Source organism: Bos javanicus, chromosome 25 (assembly GCF_032452875.1).
Source record: "Bos javanicus breed banteng chromosome 25, ARS-OSU_banteng_1.0, whole genome shotgun sequence".
Lineage (NCBI taxonomy): Eukaryota > Metazoa > Chordata > Mammalia > Artiodactyla > Bovidae > Bos > Bos javanicus.
Window position 1 is genome coordinate 20828112 of NC_083892.1, and position 16402 is coordinate 20844513.

The 16402-nt window shown below is 47.3% G+C and overlaps 1 protein-coding gene across 2 annotated transcripts in view; it reads left to right on the forward strand.

Moving 5' to 3' along the window:
* The first annotated feature begins 1499 nt into the window (after nt 1-1499).
* The window catches only part of SCNN1G (sodium channel epithelial 1 subunit gamma), a 31201-nt gene continuing 16298 nt past the window's right edge, over nt 1500-16402 (forward strand). Inside the window, exons 1-6 of one of the 2 annotated variants that reach the window (XM_061401413.1) lie at nt 1500-1679; nt 5144-5481; nt 7264-7573; nt 10568-10758; nt 11748-11851; nt 15029-15192. In XM_061401413.1, the coding sequence (XP_061257397.1) occupies nt 1533-1679; nt 5144-5481; nt 7264-7573; nt 10568-10758; nt 11748-11851; nt 15029-15192 (1254 nt within the window). In that variant the 5' untranslated portion in view covers nt 1500-1532. Of the gene's footprint in view, nt 1730-5143; nt 5482-7263; nt 7574-10567; nt 10759-11747; nt 11852-15028; nt 15193-16402 lie in introns of both variants that reach the window. The other variant, XM_061401414.1, reaches the window with a different exon arrangement.

The window sequence follows — 16402 nt, forward strand, 5'->3', positions numbered from 1 at the left end:
TGCAATTCATAGGGTCACAAAGAGTCGGACACGACTGAGGGACTGAACTGAACTGAACTGATAGTGACATGGATCTGATGTTAAGTGTTATTCCTGATTTCAACTAGCTCCAAATCTTGTAAAAACATTTTTTATTTTTATGACACAGGTTTATATATTTATGTATATATACCTATATTTATATGGCTAAGCATTGAATAATTGATGCTTTCAAACTGTGGTGCTGGAAAAGACTCTTAAGAGTCCCTTGGACTGCAAGGAGATCAAACCAGTCAGTCCTAAAGGAAATCAAACCTGAATATTCATTGGAAGGAGTGATGCTAAAGCTGAAGTTTCAGTACTTTGGCCACCTGATGTGAAGAGCAGACTGATTGGAAAAGACCCTGATGCTGGGAAAAACTGAAGGCAAAAGAAGAGGGCAGCAGAGGATGAGATTGTTGGATAATATCACCAAGTCAATGGACATGAGCCTGAGCAAACTTAGGAAGATAATGCAGAACAGGGAAACCTTATGTCCTGCAGTTCATGGGATCACAAAGAGTTGGAAACAAATTGGTGACTGAACAACAGAATATACATACATATATATATATATATATAACAAGAAAAAACAAATGAAATTCACTTGTAAGCCTACCCCAAGAGATAACTTCTTTTTAAATATTTGGATATATATTCTCTGTATTGTTTTGTAGCCTGCTTTTTTCTCTTAACTGTCCTTTTTGTTGTGCCAATTAAACTGGGTAAATACATTGTCAGAAAAAAATACACTAATAGGATTTGACCTCCCCAAAATAATCAGAAATGAACATGATATTTTACAGAATAATTTATATTAGTAAAAAATTGGAGATGATCTTGAAATAAATAAAAAGATCAATTAAATGATGTGTGAGTGGAATACTTAGGTAAATGTAGTTATTGGCAAGGCAAGTTACATATACTATATCAGGAAGTGAAAAAAAGTGCAGACCGCTTCTCCTCTCTGCACCTGTTCCTTCTCTAGTCAATGGGGTTGTGACAGAGGTGTCCCTACGGTCCCTCCCAGTTGTAATTTTCCAAGCTCATTTATTGTAGTTTTCAGTGTGAGTTCCTAAAATAAAAAGAAAGAAAATGACAGCTGAAGAGACTGAAAGATGAGCGACCTGCCCTAACATCCCTGCTGCCCAGGTGGGCACTGAAGCGCCCTCGGACTCCATCCAGGTCAAGAGGAAGCCGGGGACAGGAGGCTACTTGGGATTTCTCTTGATGCTGGGGCCGGGAGGGTGCCCAGCTGGACCAGGATGGAAGGCGCTGGGCAGTAACAGGGCGGCAGGAGGCGCTGCGAGAACGTGAGGAACAGGATCCAGTGTGGCCTCAGGGCGGCAGCAGGCACAGCGCCGTACCGCCTGGAAGCACGGCACGGGACGGGCTGGGACGCAGAGCGCCCTCAGGATGGCAGGGGGCGCTGCAGAATCGTTGCCGACTCTGGGATGCCGCAAGTCCCCAGGCCGCTGGGGAAATACACCTAGGCAGGTGGGGGGCGGGGCCCTATGGGGGCGGGGCCCTATGGGGGCGGGGCCCAGCCCACAAGAGCCTTGGCTGCTGCGGCTGCGGGATGCTCTCGCTGTAAGAGGAGCGGAACGGAGCGTACTCGGATCGCGCACACGCTAACCGCAGACACTTCCGAACCGAGTGAGGTGAGCCCAGCCGAGTTGGGTCGGGAGTTTCAGGCCCCGGAGCGACCGCGGTGAGCTTCCGGACTTTGGTCGGGCGGTAGACGCGGAGTGTGCATCATCAGCCCGGGGTTGCCTTCGGGTACCGGGGATGCTCGGACTCTTTCCCAAATACATCCATTCGGTCTAGCACTCTGCTGTCTGCCCACACGGTGGCCGGGGAGGCAGAGCTAGAGCCGGAGGCGTTTCTGATTTATTCAGAAACTGGGTCCAGGGGTTCGGGGCTGCGCCCCGCCCAGTCTCTCCACCCAGCACTTGCTCATTCCTTTCCTGGCCTCAGTGAGACGCGTGGACCTGACCGCGGTCTTTCCTTCCACCCCCTGGAATGTTTTCTTTAGGGTGACTGTGGTTGCAGAAAACAGCAAACACTTGAAGCGAGTTGATTGGGTTCTCTGCTGCAGCTTCAGCCCTCGCTGCCCTCAAGCAGACGTGGCTTCGGGCACAGAACCGGGTCTCTCTGCGCGGGGAGGGCAGGGGCTGCAGAGTTGCTGGTGAGAAGCGCGGATCTGGCGCCCAGAGCCTGAGGTTCGGCTTCCATCACTGAGATTTTAAGGACAGTCGAGGTCGGGAATGGGCGAGAGGGGTGCAGAAGAGAATCACGAGGGACCCCGGAATTCCAGAGAATTATTTTAATCCTTCTACCTGTGTGGCACTGGACAAGTTGCCTAAACTCTGCACCTCAGTTTTCTTCTCTGTGCCTGCTCGAGCTCAGTTGTGTCTGACTCTTTGTGACCCCATGAACTGTAGCCCGCCAGGCTCCTCTGTCCATGGGATTTCCCAAGGCAAGAATACTGGAGTGGGTTGCCATTTCCTCCTCAGTGAGGATTAAATAAGGTAATGCGTGAAAAGACTCTGAGGAGAAAGCTTGAGAGTAAAGGATCAATAAATGAAAGCTGGTATTATTTTTGTTGTTCTTGCTGCTGTTGCTGTTGTTATTATTATTTGGGGAGTAGTTTGTAGTTCAAGGCTCCTGGTTTCAGTTGCAACTCCACCATTTTCTAGTGTGACCTTGGGCAAGTTGCTTAACTGCTCAGCATCTCTGTTTCATTTGTATCATGGAGAAAATTGTGCTGCCTATTGCCGAAAATAGTTGTAGAAATTAAATCAGCTAATACTTGTAAAGTGCTTAGAAGAATGAGTGCTGGGTGTCAGTTACTAACTCTACCACAAGGGCATCATGTTTAATCAAGCAATATAACCTAAATGTAGCTACATCCTTGCTCTGTAGCAAACCTTACTTTGCTCAGAAGTTGAAATATTATATTATTTGTGTGAAGATGTATATGTTTTATGATGAGCAAGGTGGGTTCCCTTCTTTCACCTGCAGTTTCACTGACATTGGTGGCTGACCCACTGGGGTCAAAGCAGTCCTGGGGAAGGGGCTGATGGGCTAGAGAGACCCTAAGAGTTGTATTTAGTGAGAGGACAAGAAGGTTTGATGACAGAAACTTCCAGAATCACAGTTTCTGTGGAACATTCACAGAGGAGAAAATCTTCCCTGGGTTGCAGTTTTATTTGATACAAAATTGTACCTGGACCTAGGTTTCTAAAACAAACTCTTGCAAATTTTTGTTTTTGAATTGTAGGGAGAGAGGAGGTCGGGATGGACAACATTTAAAATGATAAAACACAATAAATCACTTTCCTCTTGCCAAGAGGTTTATAGCATAATTTTGAAGGTCAGAGACCACAGCAAGATCATATACATCTGTGAAGGCTTAGAGTGGCTGGCTGCCTCTGCACGTCTTATCTCCCTTGCAACACTCTGTATCCTTGCTGTCATAAACCTGAAACTCACTGACACCATAAACTTGAAGGTTTACCAGCTTGGCCCAAGCTCCCAATTTTGGACAATATCCCATGGGTTTAGGGTAGAGAAAAAGTGAGTGCTTAAGTCCAGAATCCTGAAGAACAAGATGGGGTAAACTACAGTCTTTGTCCCAGGCCCAAGCCTTCTGGTGGGGCAGGGCGGGGTGGGGGTGCGGGGGAGCATGGGGATTACACTGTATATCCTACTTCAAATTATAGTATATCCTAATTTGTCTCTGTCACCTATGGTAGGCACAGGAGACAGAGTTTCCATATACCCCTCCCCAATGCCCATGTTTACTAATACCAATGTTAGGAAGCGATTGTACTAACTACCCAGAATTTGAAAAGTAGATAGCTCAGGATCCCATCCTTAGTTCCAGGAACTGCTAATTAACTCATGAGGAGTGGGCAGCACCCAGCAGAATACCAGTCCCCTCAAGGCATATACCATGATGATAAAGGTTGCAAGGTTCCAACCAAGTGCCTCCACTTACTAGCTGTGTGATTTTGCACAAGTTACTCCAACCTCTCTGAGCTCATTTTCCTCCTCAGTAACCTGGAGATAATAATAGTATGCCTACCTTATGGCATTGTTGAAACATGAACTGAAGTATATATAGATAGATTTGGATCGAGATTTATTATGTATGTTCTATATGAAGAATGAGACTGTACACATTTATGAGATGAATGAGACTATATATTATTTTAGTTCATATTTTAAAAGATTGTTATTGTACATTGTAAAGCTTCTATAATTCAGATACATCGTGTATATTGATGAATGTGGTAATTTGCTTTTCAACATTCTTCCCCAAACAAAGCTGTTATAAAATCAAAATGTATTCTCCAAATCAGTGGTATGTTAGAATAAAGGAAATCTGGCACAATGCCTGGCAAATATTAAGTGGCCAATATTTATAGGCTATTGTTGTATTATTGTATCAGGTGCTCTAGAAACACTAAGAGCTTGAGTATAAAGAGAAAAAGTGAAACAGAAGTGAAACAGAAACACTCCACTTGCAGTAAATCAGCTGAGAAAAGCTCGGGAAGCTACGGCTGGTCTGGCAAGGGACTGAACATGATCTAGTGTGGCTGCCTGGAAATTCTCTTGGCAGATTTTATCTGTTAGAATCGATTCGCAAGGCACTTGCTCTGTGCCAGACGCTGAGGTCAGCACCAGGGGGGCAGGAGGAGGTAGGAATGATGCCCTCAAGGAAGGCAGGCTAATGGAGGTGATAAAATCAGGCCTCGGCTGCTAAGATCACGATGGAGCTTGATAAGAGGGAAGTGGAGTCTGATGGGGTGGGGTTGTTCCAAGCACCCAGGAGAAAGGTCTTTCAAACTCATGGAGTCATTTTCATGTTAAGCCTTACCCAGCCCCGGCATCCACACGGCTTGGCCTGGGGGCTGCCCTGGGAAGCAGGCAGAGAGGGAGGCAGCTGTGGTGGCCCCAAAGCAAATATCCTGGAGCAAGGGCCAAGGCCTCAGAAAGCAGACTGTCTAGCCCAAAGGGAAAGAGGAAGACAGCCTTTGGGGACACATGAGCTGGTGTTTCCCAGCGCCCAGCCTCTGGGCTGTACCCACTCACTTGCCTTTTTTCTCTGCCCCTCCAGCTTGTCTGTCCCATCCTCACCATGGCTCCTGGAGAGAAGATCAAAGCCAAAATCAAGAAGAATCTGCCCGTGACGGGACCTCAGGCACCTAACATCAAAGAGCTGATGCAGTGGTACTGTCTGAACACCAACACCCATGGCTGCCGCCGCATCGTGGTGTCGCGTGGCCGCCTCCGGCGCCTGCTCTGGATTCTCTTCACGCTGACGGCCGTGGCCCTCATTTTCTGGCAGTGTGCCCTCCTCATCTCATCCTTCTACACCGTCTCTGTCTCCATCAAAGTCCACTTCCAAAAGCTGGATTTTCCTGCGGTCACCATCTGCAACATCAACCCTTACAAGTAAGAGGCAAGAGCAGGCACGTGGAGGAGGGGTCATGCCCCCTCCAGATGCCAGTGCCCCTCCCAAAGGTGACGCACTCCAGCCTGCAGACACACTGTTTAGAAACTTGAATTTCTTGCCAGTGTTGGTAAACTGCCCTCTCCCTGGTTTAAAATCTGTACCAAATTTTCAATCCATCAGCAACTTCTGAGGATGGACTGGCTCAAGGAAGGGAGGAGGGTGAGAGAGGCTGCAAGGAACTCTTCTGCTTGGCAGCTGGGTCTGGAATAGACAAGCATCCCTCCTGTCTTAGACACACACACACACACACACACACACACAGAGTCCAGCTTAGCCATTTGCCCTGAGCTCGCCAAGCTCACGCCCTCACTCTCCCCTGAGCGTGAGCTGGAGGCTGACTCAGACGTGACACCTAGATGACTTCCAGAAGCACCTCCGCTGCCCAAAACCCTCACCTGAGTCAACCCAGCCCCACTAATTGAGATCACTGGGCTCTGGGCAGGACCATCCCTTCGTCCTGCCTAATTGTCTGTTGCCTGACCTGTTCTAAATGGGTCATCGGAATCCTTCTCAGGATTATTGAAAACTGATCTGTGAGGCAGATCAGAATTTGGCAGAGCAGGGGTGGGGGCTGGGAGAAGGGAAGAGCAAGGGAAGAAGACCTTCAAAGGGAACTAACTTGTAGAGTCCTCGATGAGTTGATGGCAAAGCTCAAAATCAAAATCAGGTCTAAACTTATCCTCCCCCTCAAAGTCTTTCTTTCCTTCCTTCCTTTCTTCCTTCCTCCCCACACCCTTTCTTCCCTCCATCAATCGTTCCGTAATCTCTTACTCAGCCTCTACAAGTTGTCATTCACTATGTCTCCTTCTGGGGCTTGGAAGTGAATAACTCAGACACAGTCTTTGTCCTCGTGCAGCTGATGTTGGTAGAGGATTGAAATATTAACAAATAAAATTACACTAATAAAATTAATAATATTTATTATTTACATACATACACATAGAGATATGTGAATGGATGGATAGATAGAATAAACTGGTTAACTCTTGCCAATAATCACATTTTACAGATGGGAAAACTGAGACATGAAAAGGCTAAATGGCTTGTCCAGAGTCCCACATCCAGAACCAGGATGGGGAACTGGAACCCAGGCAGTTTGGCTCTGAAGTTTCTATGTTCAGTCACTATGCTGTGTGGTCTGTGCGTAAAGCAAGGGGGCGAGAGAGTAAGGAGAGTTAAGAGGGAGGTCAGGACCATTCAGTATTGTGAAAATGAAAAGATGGTGTTGTTATGCTTCATGTAGTCAACTCCTGAATCATTCTGTGTTCTTGGGGGTTTTCAAGGTAACAGTAATACCTCTCCCTCCCAGCACTGATTTGAGGAGAACCTGTGGGCAGGGGCAAGTATGCCAGGTAGAAACAGAGCCTGCCGCTGGGGAGACTCCTGGTTAGCAGTTATTTACTTGTCTTCACTGTGGCTGGTTTATGGGAGGCAGCTGACAGTCACCACTCCAGAAATGCTGGTTGGGGCAAACTCATCAACACACCCCGAGAGCAAGCAGACAGTGATGGCAAAGGTGAAGCCACAGGCAGTTACACAAGGGTCATACAGGAGCCTGTCCCCATTTATTTGAGCCAGTGGTCACGCTGGAAGAGGAAAATTTAAAATGGCCTGGTCTTCTTGGCCAAGGGCGCTGGGACGATGGGCACATCAATGGGAAGCAGCACGGTAAAGGGCCAGAGGGGTTTCCCCATCCCAACTCCTCCTTCCCACCTTGGCAGGTACAGTGCTGTGCGCCACCTCCTAGCCGACTTGGAACAGGAGACCAGAGCAGCCTTGAAGACCCTTTATGGCTTTTCAGAGATTACGTCTCGGAAACGCCGAGAGGCACAGTCCTGGAGTTCAGTCAGGAAGGGCACTGATCCCAAATTCCTCAACCTAGCCCCACTGATGGCCTTTGAGAAGGGTGATACGGGCAAGGCCAGGGACTTCTTCACGGGACGGAAGCGGAAAGTCAACGCAAGAATCATTCACAAGGCATCAGATGTCATGCATATCCACAATTCCAAGGAGGTGGTGGGATTCCAGCTGGTAAGATGCACATCCTCTCGGTTTCCAGGCCTGGGGATTATGGGTCCGGGGAGGTGAGGTCATGGGTCGGGGAGGCATGGTCATGGGTCCGGGGAGGTGGGGTCATGGGTCCGGGGAGGCGGGGTCACGGGTTGGGGAGGCGGGGTCATGGGTCTGGGGAGGCGGGGTCATGGGTCCGGGGAGGCGGGGTCCTGTCCAGGAAGGTTTCTTCTTTGCTGTTAGTCCTATAGTGCCTCAGAAAGAAACACATTCAGGGTGAATCGGCTGCAAGCAACTGAAACTGATCCAGGCAATCGTTATTATGTGTGCTGTGCCCAGTCATGTTCAACTCTTTGCAACCCTGTGGACTATAGCCCGCCAGGCTCCTTTCCATGGGATTTACCAGGCAAGAATACTGGAGTGGGTTGCCATTTCCTCCTTCAAGGGATATTCCTGATCCAGGGATCGAACCTGCGTCCCCTGTGTCTCCTGCATTGGCAGGCAGATTCTTTACCACTGAGCCACCTGGGAAGCCCCCAGGCGATCTTAAACAGATAAAAATGCCATTAGAACTGGTATCAGGTCGGTGGCCTGTTAGGAACCGGCCACAGAGTAGGAGGTGAGTGGTGGGTGAGCCAGCAAAGCTTCCCTGCTGCTCCCCATCACTTGAACCATCACTCCCACTGGCAACATCTGTGGAAAAACTGTCTTCCACGAAACCAGTCCCTGTGCCAAAAAGGTTGAGGACCTCTGTCTTAGAAGGTGACCAGTAGCTCATGGAGTCCTCTCAAAGGACAGAAATTAGGGAAGATTCAGGGATCCTGGTGGCAAGAAATGATGAAGAGTCATTTCAGATATTGCTGCTGGATTAAATAAGCTTCACTTGTTGATTCAAATTCCACTGGGGACTATCTGATTGACCAAGTTTGGGTCACCTGATGGCTCATGTAGGGTAGGGCATCTTGATGGACAGTCTTGGCTGACTATATCCAAAGAGGGAAAGGAAATTCTACCAAATAAAATTGGAGTGCAGATACCAGAAGGAAGAAAATAGAAAATGAGCAGCAGAAACACACAGTGTTCCCAGCAATACTTGCCTTCATGAGGTGCTATAGCCTGACTTCTTATCTCTCCTTCTTGGTCCCATTTAAGGGGCTCTGAAGAAGCAGCCACTTACCAAAAATGAATTCCATTGCCTTCATGGCCACACTCAACCATCACCCTCCTCTCTGTGCCCCAGCTGTTTCTGCAGGATGAGAGCTACTCAGTCTTCATAGTCTTGGTTGCTGATTGTGAGACCTGATGGCTCCATTTGCCAATCCTGAGGGGAAAGTGGCACTTTTTCTAAATCACTGAACCTTTGTGAAGTTTTCCTTGGTCCTTATGCAAGATAAAATTCCCCTTGATACTCAAATTCATCTTTTGGTGTCTGTCTTTTAGGAGAGTTTTCAAGCCCTGTTGATGAAATGAGAGGGGCTTCTCAGGTCATGCAGTGGTAAAGAATCTGCCTGCAATTCAGAAGAAATGGGTTCGATCCCTGGGTTGGGAAGATCCCCTGAGAATGGAATGGCAACCCACTCCAGCGTTCTTGCCTGGAGAATTCCATGGACAGAGGAGCCTGGTGGGCCACAGTCCATGGGGTCACAGAGTTGAACATGACTGAGTGACTGAGCACACACGCACATAAGTATGATGAGAACATCTGGGCCATATCACAGTTTACCTATAGAATTCCCATTATTATATAATTTGAATGCTGGTCTTCCTAACCAGCATATGAGGTAGGGAAGTATGGTATTTTGATCAACATTTTGTAGGTGAAATAAGGATAGGTACGCAGATGACACTACCCTTATATGGCAGAAAGTGGAGAAAAACTAAAGAGCCTCTTGATGAAAGTGAAAGAGGAGAGTGAAAAAGTTGGCTTAAAGCTCAACATTCAGAAAGCTAAGATCATGGCATCCAGTCCCATCACTTCATGGCAAATAGATAGGGAAACAATGGAAACAGTGACAGACTTTATTTTGGCAGGCTCCAAAATCACTGCAGGTGGTGACTGCAGCCATGAAATTAAATGATGCTTGCTCCTTGGAAGAAAAGTTATGGCCAACCTAGATGGCATATTAAAAAGCAGAGACATTACTTTGTCAAAAAAGGTCCATCTAGTCAAAGCTATGGTTTTTCCAGTAGTCATGTATGTATATAAGAGTTGGACTATAAAGAAAGCTGAGCACTGAAAAATTGATGCTTTTAAACTGTGGTGTTGGAGAAGACTCTTGAGAGTCCCTTGGACTGCAAAACAATCAAACCAGCCAATCCTAAAGGAAATCAGTCCTGAATATTCATTGGAAGAACTGATATTGAAGTTGAAACTCCCAATACTTTGGCCACCTAATGCAAAGAACTGACTCATTTGAAAAGACCCTGATGCTGGGAAAGATTGAGGTGGGGAGGAGAAGGGGACGACAGAGGATGAGATGGTTGAATGGCATCACCAACTGGACGGACATGAGTTTGAGTAAGCTCCAGGAGTTGGGATGGACAGGGAAGCCTGGTGTGCTGCTGTCCATGGGGTCGCAAAGAGTCATACACGACTGAGCGACTGAACTGAGTGCCTTGCCCAGGGTCTTGCAGAGAGGTCATGGCAATGTCTGGGCTAGAATCTCAATTTTTAGACTGTTGATCTGATAAGAAATGGTGAGGGTTGGGTGGAACTCAGTAGCCATGATTGGTAAAAGCCTGGCTATCTGGGGACTCTGAGGAAGCTGGTCTTGGTTCTCACTGAGAGACTCATGAGAGTGAGGCTCTGTGTCCTTCCTCACTTAGCCCCTTCTTGGTCCTTGAGGCTTGAGGATGTTGAGTCCCTGGTCTCAGAAGTGAGAAGAAGCCCATCCTTGCCCAGGTATCTCTCCTGTTCCCCTGAGTATCTACAGTCCAGTTCCTTAGCCTCACAGTCCTTCTAAGGGCCCCTGGCAGGGCCCGTAGCTTTATCTTGGTGTCTCCTCCTATTCACAGTGTTCTAATGACACATCGGACTGTGCGGTCTACACCTTCAGCTCAGGGGTCAATGCTATCCAGGAGTGGTACAAGCTGCACTACATGAACATCATGGCCCAGGTGTCTCAGGAGAAGAAAATCAACATGAGCTACTCTGCTGACGAGCTGCTGGTCACTTGCTTCTTTGACGGGGTGTCCTGCGATGCCAGGTCAGTAGTGGAAGGCTGCTCTCTCAGCTCCAGGGACCAGGGGCTCTAAGTGCTGGGCTCCTTGCACGCACCTGCAGCTCAGCTAGAGGTCTTGGGAGTGACAGGTGCTCTTCTCACTGACCCTGCCTTTTGGAAAATGACTTATACAGGAGCTCAGCTCTAGAGTCTGTGAGGAAGATGAAGATGACTTAGTGTCAAAACATCCTTAAACTCATTAAATTATTAAAACAGAGTAGTTGATGGTGGACATATAACCTTGTATATTACCATCATGCATACCAGTGAGAACCATCAATCTAGTCAAGAGGAAGTAAAGAAGGAGAGATGGAAGGAGGCAGGAAGAGAAGAAGGGAGGGCAGGAAGGTCTGTGGACAGACGTGAGCTTTCATACCTTTCTACCATTAAGATAACACCCAGATTCCTGGTGGACACTAGGCAGTCATGGGGCATTCTAAAGTGTTCCTGTTTATTGTAAAAGCTTTCTTCATTCTTTTAAAATACTAAACGTTTCTATATGTTAGTTGGTATATTGATCCTTGTGAAAACTGAGTGATTAGAATCATGTCTCCTGAAAGTTGGATTCTAAAGTCAGTATAAGGACATGTATGATGTGATTCCTTTTCTGGGAATCATTTGCTAGGAATCGGAATGGGAAAAAAAAGTCAAGTGTTGGCTGAGATATTCAAGCGGAGAGGAAGTGAGGACAGATATATTGGCACAAAGCATGCCAAGTCAGGATGGAGAAGGAGGTGAGTGGATTAAGAGGGTGAAGGGAAAGCAGAGGGTGGTTCTACATCAACATGTGTCAACTGGACGAGGGGCCTTGTTTGTCATCTGTCGGAGGAAAGATGGGGAACATAAGTTGTGTCTGTCATCCATTGTCCACAGAAGAGAGCTGGCCCGTTAGCACTGCCCACTGAGATGTCAGCTCAGGTGCGTGACGGGAGTTCCCAGCACAGCCCTTTCTGACCTGTATTCTTTCACCATAGGAACTTCACGCTTTTCCACCATCCAATGTATGGGAATTGCTACACATTCAACAATAGACAAAATGAGACTATCCTCAGCACCTCCATGGGAGGCAGTGAATTTGGTAAGAAAACCTGCATCAAGGGGATCCTGGGGTGCTCTAATGACAAGCTTGCTGACAGCAGGACAGTTGGGGTGCTTGAAGCCTTCCAGAGATACAGGCTCTCCCTAACCTGGCCAGAAACTGGGGATACAACTTTTTCTCATCCATGTCGGTTCTTTCCTTCTCTATCAGAATCTATTTTCTTTTTTGACATCTCCTCTTTGCTTTTGAGAGAGCAGCAGGGACAACCCTGGTGTTTCTTCACCTGGGGAAACCACTCAGGTTTAAAATTGTAGCTGGAGTGAGTAATGCCGAGCAGGCAGCTTCAGAATGGACTTAAATCCAGACGTGCTGAGCAGGAGATTAGAGAGGCCAACACACCTTTATCCTGATTAAGATGACAGATTTTGGAGCCAAAACCCACTCTGTCACTCTGTGCAGCCCAGTGAAAGTTTACTCCCCTTCATTTATAAAGTGGGAATAACAATGGTACTGATAATACAAGGTAATTGAGAAGTCAAAACATGAAAAGCAGTTAATAAGGCCTGACACACGCTGTATTCATTTGGTTGGGCTGCCTTAGCAAAATATTATAGATGGGTGGCTTAAACAATGGACATTTAGAAACTCATGGTCAAGCTGCTGGCAAATTTGGTCCTGGTGAGGACTCTCTTGCTGGCTTGCAGTTGGCCACCTGTCTCTGTCCTCACATGGCCTCTCTTTGGTGGCATGCAGAGAGAAAGCTGTGTTGTCTCTTCCTCTTCTTATGAGAACACCAATCCTATGGGATTAGGGTCCACCCTTCTGACCTCATTTAACCTTAATCACCTGCCTAAGGCTGATTCTCCAAATTCAATCACAGTGGGGATTAAGACTTCAACATATAAATAGGGTGGAGGGTGGTCTGCAGAAAGACACGCAATTCAGTCCATAACACATACTAAGCACCCAATAAATGCTAGTTGTGGTTGTCATTACTACTGTTACTGCTGTTACTACCATTGCTGCTGCTGCTACTATTACCACCAAAAATTACTACCTCTAATATTATTATTATTGCTACTCTACTATCGTGACTTTTGTAGAGAAGACAGGAACTCAACCGATTGGTCTATCTTGAAAGATTCTAAGCAAACTGAACACGATTTTATACATAGATATGCTCCTATAAGGATAGGCAAGGTCTTATGGAGGAAAACCCAGTTGGACTCCTCCTCTTTGTTACTGCACAGTCTGTGTTCTTACCACACCTGCAAGAAACCATAACTCAGAGCACATACGTCAGTGGGAAGAAGTTGTCTGGGAACTGTTGCACAATCCTGTCTCTGCTGCATTTGAGCTGTGTGACCTTGAGCAAATCACTTCCCCACTCTGGGCTTTGATTCCTTCACTTACAGATAGAGTAAAGGCAAAGGCAGAAGGGGACGGCAGAGGATGAGATGGTTAGATAGCATCACTGACTCAGTGGACAGGAATCTGAGCATACTCCAGGAGATAGTAAAGTACAGAGGAAACTGGTGAGCTACATACAGTTCATGGGATTGAAAAGAGTCAAACACAACTGCTACTGCTGCTAAGTCACTTCAGTCGTGTCCGACTCTGTGCGACCCCATAGACGGCAGCCCACCACGCTCCCCAGTCCCCAGGATTCTCCAGGCAAGAATACTGGAATGGGTTGCCATTTCCTTCTCCAATGCATGAAAGTGAAAAGTGAGAGTGAAGTCGCTCAGTCATGCCCGACTCTTAGCGACCTCATGGACTGCAGCCTACCAGGCTCCTCAGTCCATGGGATTTTCCAGGTAAGAGTACTGGAGTGGGGTGCCATTGCCTTCTCCACAAACACAACTAAACAACAACAAAAAGAAGTCAGAATAATTTTAAAAATTCTCTTCTTTCAACTCACATAGGCCCTGTTCATTTGCTCATTTGTTTACCAAATATTTTTGAGTATCTTCTATACTTCAGGCCCTCTTCCAAGTCTTAGGGACCCAGTGGTGAATAACACAGATATCATCCCTGCTTTCAAGGAGCTCGTATTTTGTTGGAGAGAAACAGATAAATGGATGAACAAGCACATAGACATTATCTGGTTATCAATCCTAGGTTTATACCTCAAGAATTACCCCGCACAAGGGCTGAGTTGAGATGGGAATTTTATTTCAGATAAGGAGGTCCAGAAAGGCCTCTGGGATGAGGGTTATTTGAAGAGGAGAAGATGTATGATACGGTCCATTGAGGAGCATTTGAGCACTAGCAGGTCCGAGGACCTCAATGAGGAAATGGATTTGGTGTGCTCTGGAAACAGAAAGATGACCAGTGTGCTTGGAGCTTCCTGATGGAGGGGGAGAGTGGGATGAGGAGGAAGGCATCACCATATGAGAGCTAGTCAGGTTTCTGGGTGGAGAAGGCAATGGCACCCCACTCCAGTACTCTTGCCTAGAAAATCCCATGGATGGAGGAGCCTCGTGGGCTGCAGTCCATGGGGTCGCTAAGAGTCGGACACGACTGAGCGACGTCACTTTCACTTTTCACTTTCATGCATTGGAGAAGGAAATGGCAACCCACTCCAGTGTTCTTGCCTGGAGAATCCCAGGGACTGGGGAGCCTGATGGGCTGCCGTCTTGTGGGGTCACACAGGGTCGGACATGACTGAAGTGACTTAGCAGCAGCAGCAGGTTTCTGGACAGTATTTTATGGTGTCCCCGTGTATGCAATGAGATGCCTCTGAAGAGTTTCAGACAAGGGAGTGACCTGATTTTAAAAGGTCCCTCTGGCTGCTCGGCTCAGATTAGACACAGGTGTAACAGTAGGATCAGGGAGAGGATTTAGGGCAGTGGTCAGATGCACTACTGGAATCTCAACCGCAGTCCTGCACATCCCTTTGGGTGCCCAGCAGAACTCCCCATCTCAAAGAGCCCCAAGGAGGTTCACGTCTTAGGCCAGGTAGCAAAACTTGTGCTTGGCAACACTGCAGTAACGATACTATTCCTGAACCCTATTTGAGCTAAGCTCTGGAAACAGAGCAGTGAAAAGTCAGGCTCCCCTCACAGAGCTTCCCATTTTGCTCCTGTCCGCTTTTCACTTGTAGGAAATGCCTGGGTCTTGGTTTTGAGGCTCCCAGAGTGGTGGGAGAGGTAAGCTATGAGCAGGGAATCTTCTCCTGGGTTTTGACCACAATGGGCTGCCTTGTCCTTCCAGGGCTGCAGGTCATCCTGTACATAAATGAAGAAGAGTACAACCCCTTCCTGGTGTCCTCCACTGGGGCTAAGGTGATTATCCATCGGCAGGACGAATACCCCTTCGTTGAGGACGTGGGAACGGAGATTGAGACGGCCATGGCCACCTCCATAGGAATGCACCTGGTAAGAGCACGCTCTGACTTCCATCTGCTTGGCAAGGAGGACAGCTTTCATTGAAGGACAATCAGTGAGGTGGGACTTACAGAAAAGGGTATTGGTTTTAAGAGGAGGCATAGTCTCATGTTTTTCAATGATTACTCAAATGGTCACTCTCTAAGTTACACTAAGGGCTGTCTTTATGTCTTCTGTATGGATGAACAATGACAGGACACCATTTAGGATAAGAATTGAAGGAACCTTCCTTGTTCCAGAGACAGACATCCACATTTATGAAACCTGTGCTGGAAGCAAGGCATCAGATACTAATGATGTATTTGTCAGTGATATAAATGGAGCGGATTTACACCTTCCTGGGCCACCTACAGGCCAATGGAGCATGTAAACCACTATTGGAAAGTCACTGGGCCTTCACAGGTCTATTTAGTCCCTCCTGCTTCCATCAGTTTCAGCTCATGTACCAAGAACCCCTCTTCTATCAAGTCTTTGACCTTCTCTGAGCTCACTGGGTGCTGAGAACACTCATACCTGTCACCAGGAGCACATCTGGGCTGCAGACTCCAATCCTTGGGTTGGCCATGCCCAGTGGAAGTAGAAGGGCAAGGTGAGGGGTGTCCAAGGACACCCCTGGTCACGTCACTGCTTGTATAGTCTCCTGTTTCTAGGCCTGGGTTTTTTTATGCCAGTCTCTCTCTCACTCTGTGACTCTGTCTCTCATTCTACCTACCACAATAACTATTAAGTACTTATTTCAAAGGAGTATATGTACAAAGTCAGTACAAGGATCCTACTGTGCAGACACACCTCTTCTATCCCTAACTGCTGGTCTCCTCCTTCCTTCACATGCAGCTATGGCTGTTGCTTCCATGACTCAGAAGGGTGTTATAGTCTTCTTCAAGCCTGTGTATGAAAGTGAAAGTGAAAGTGAAGTCGCTCAGTCATGTCCGACTCTTTGCAACCCCATGGGCTGTAGCCCACCAGGCTCCTCCATCCATGGGATTCTCCAGGCAAGAATACTGGAGTGGGTTGCCGTTTCCTTCTCCAGGGGAGCTTCCTGACCCAGGGATGGAACCCGGGTCTCCTGCATTGTAGGCAGACGCTTTACCGTCTGATCCACCAGGGAAGTCCTATAATCATTTCTTCTTTTATGCAAATGCAAAATACTGTTCTGCCCCACTTTTCACTTGATAGTATAGCTTGGAAATAGTTCCATAGC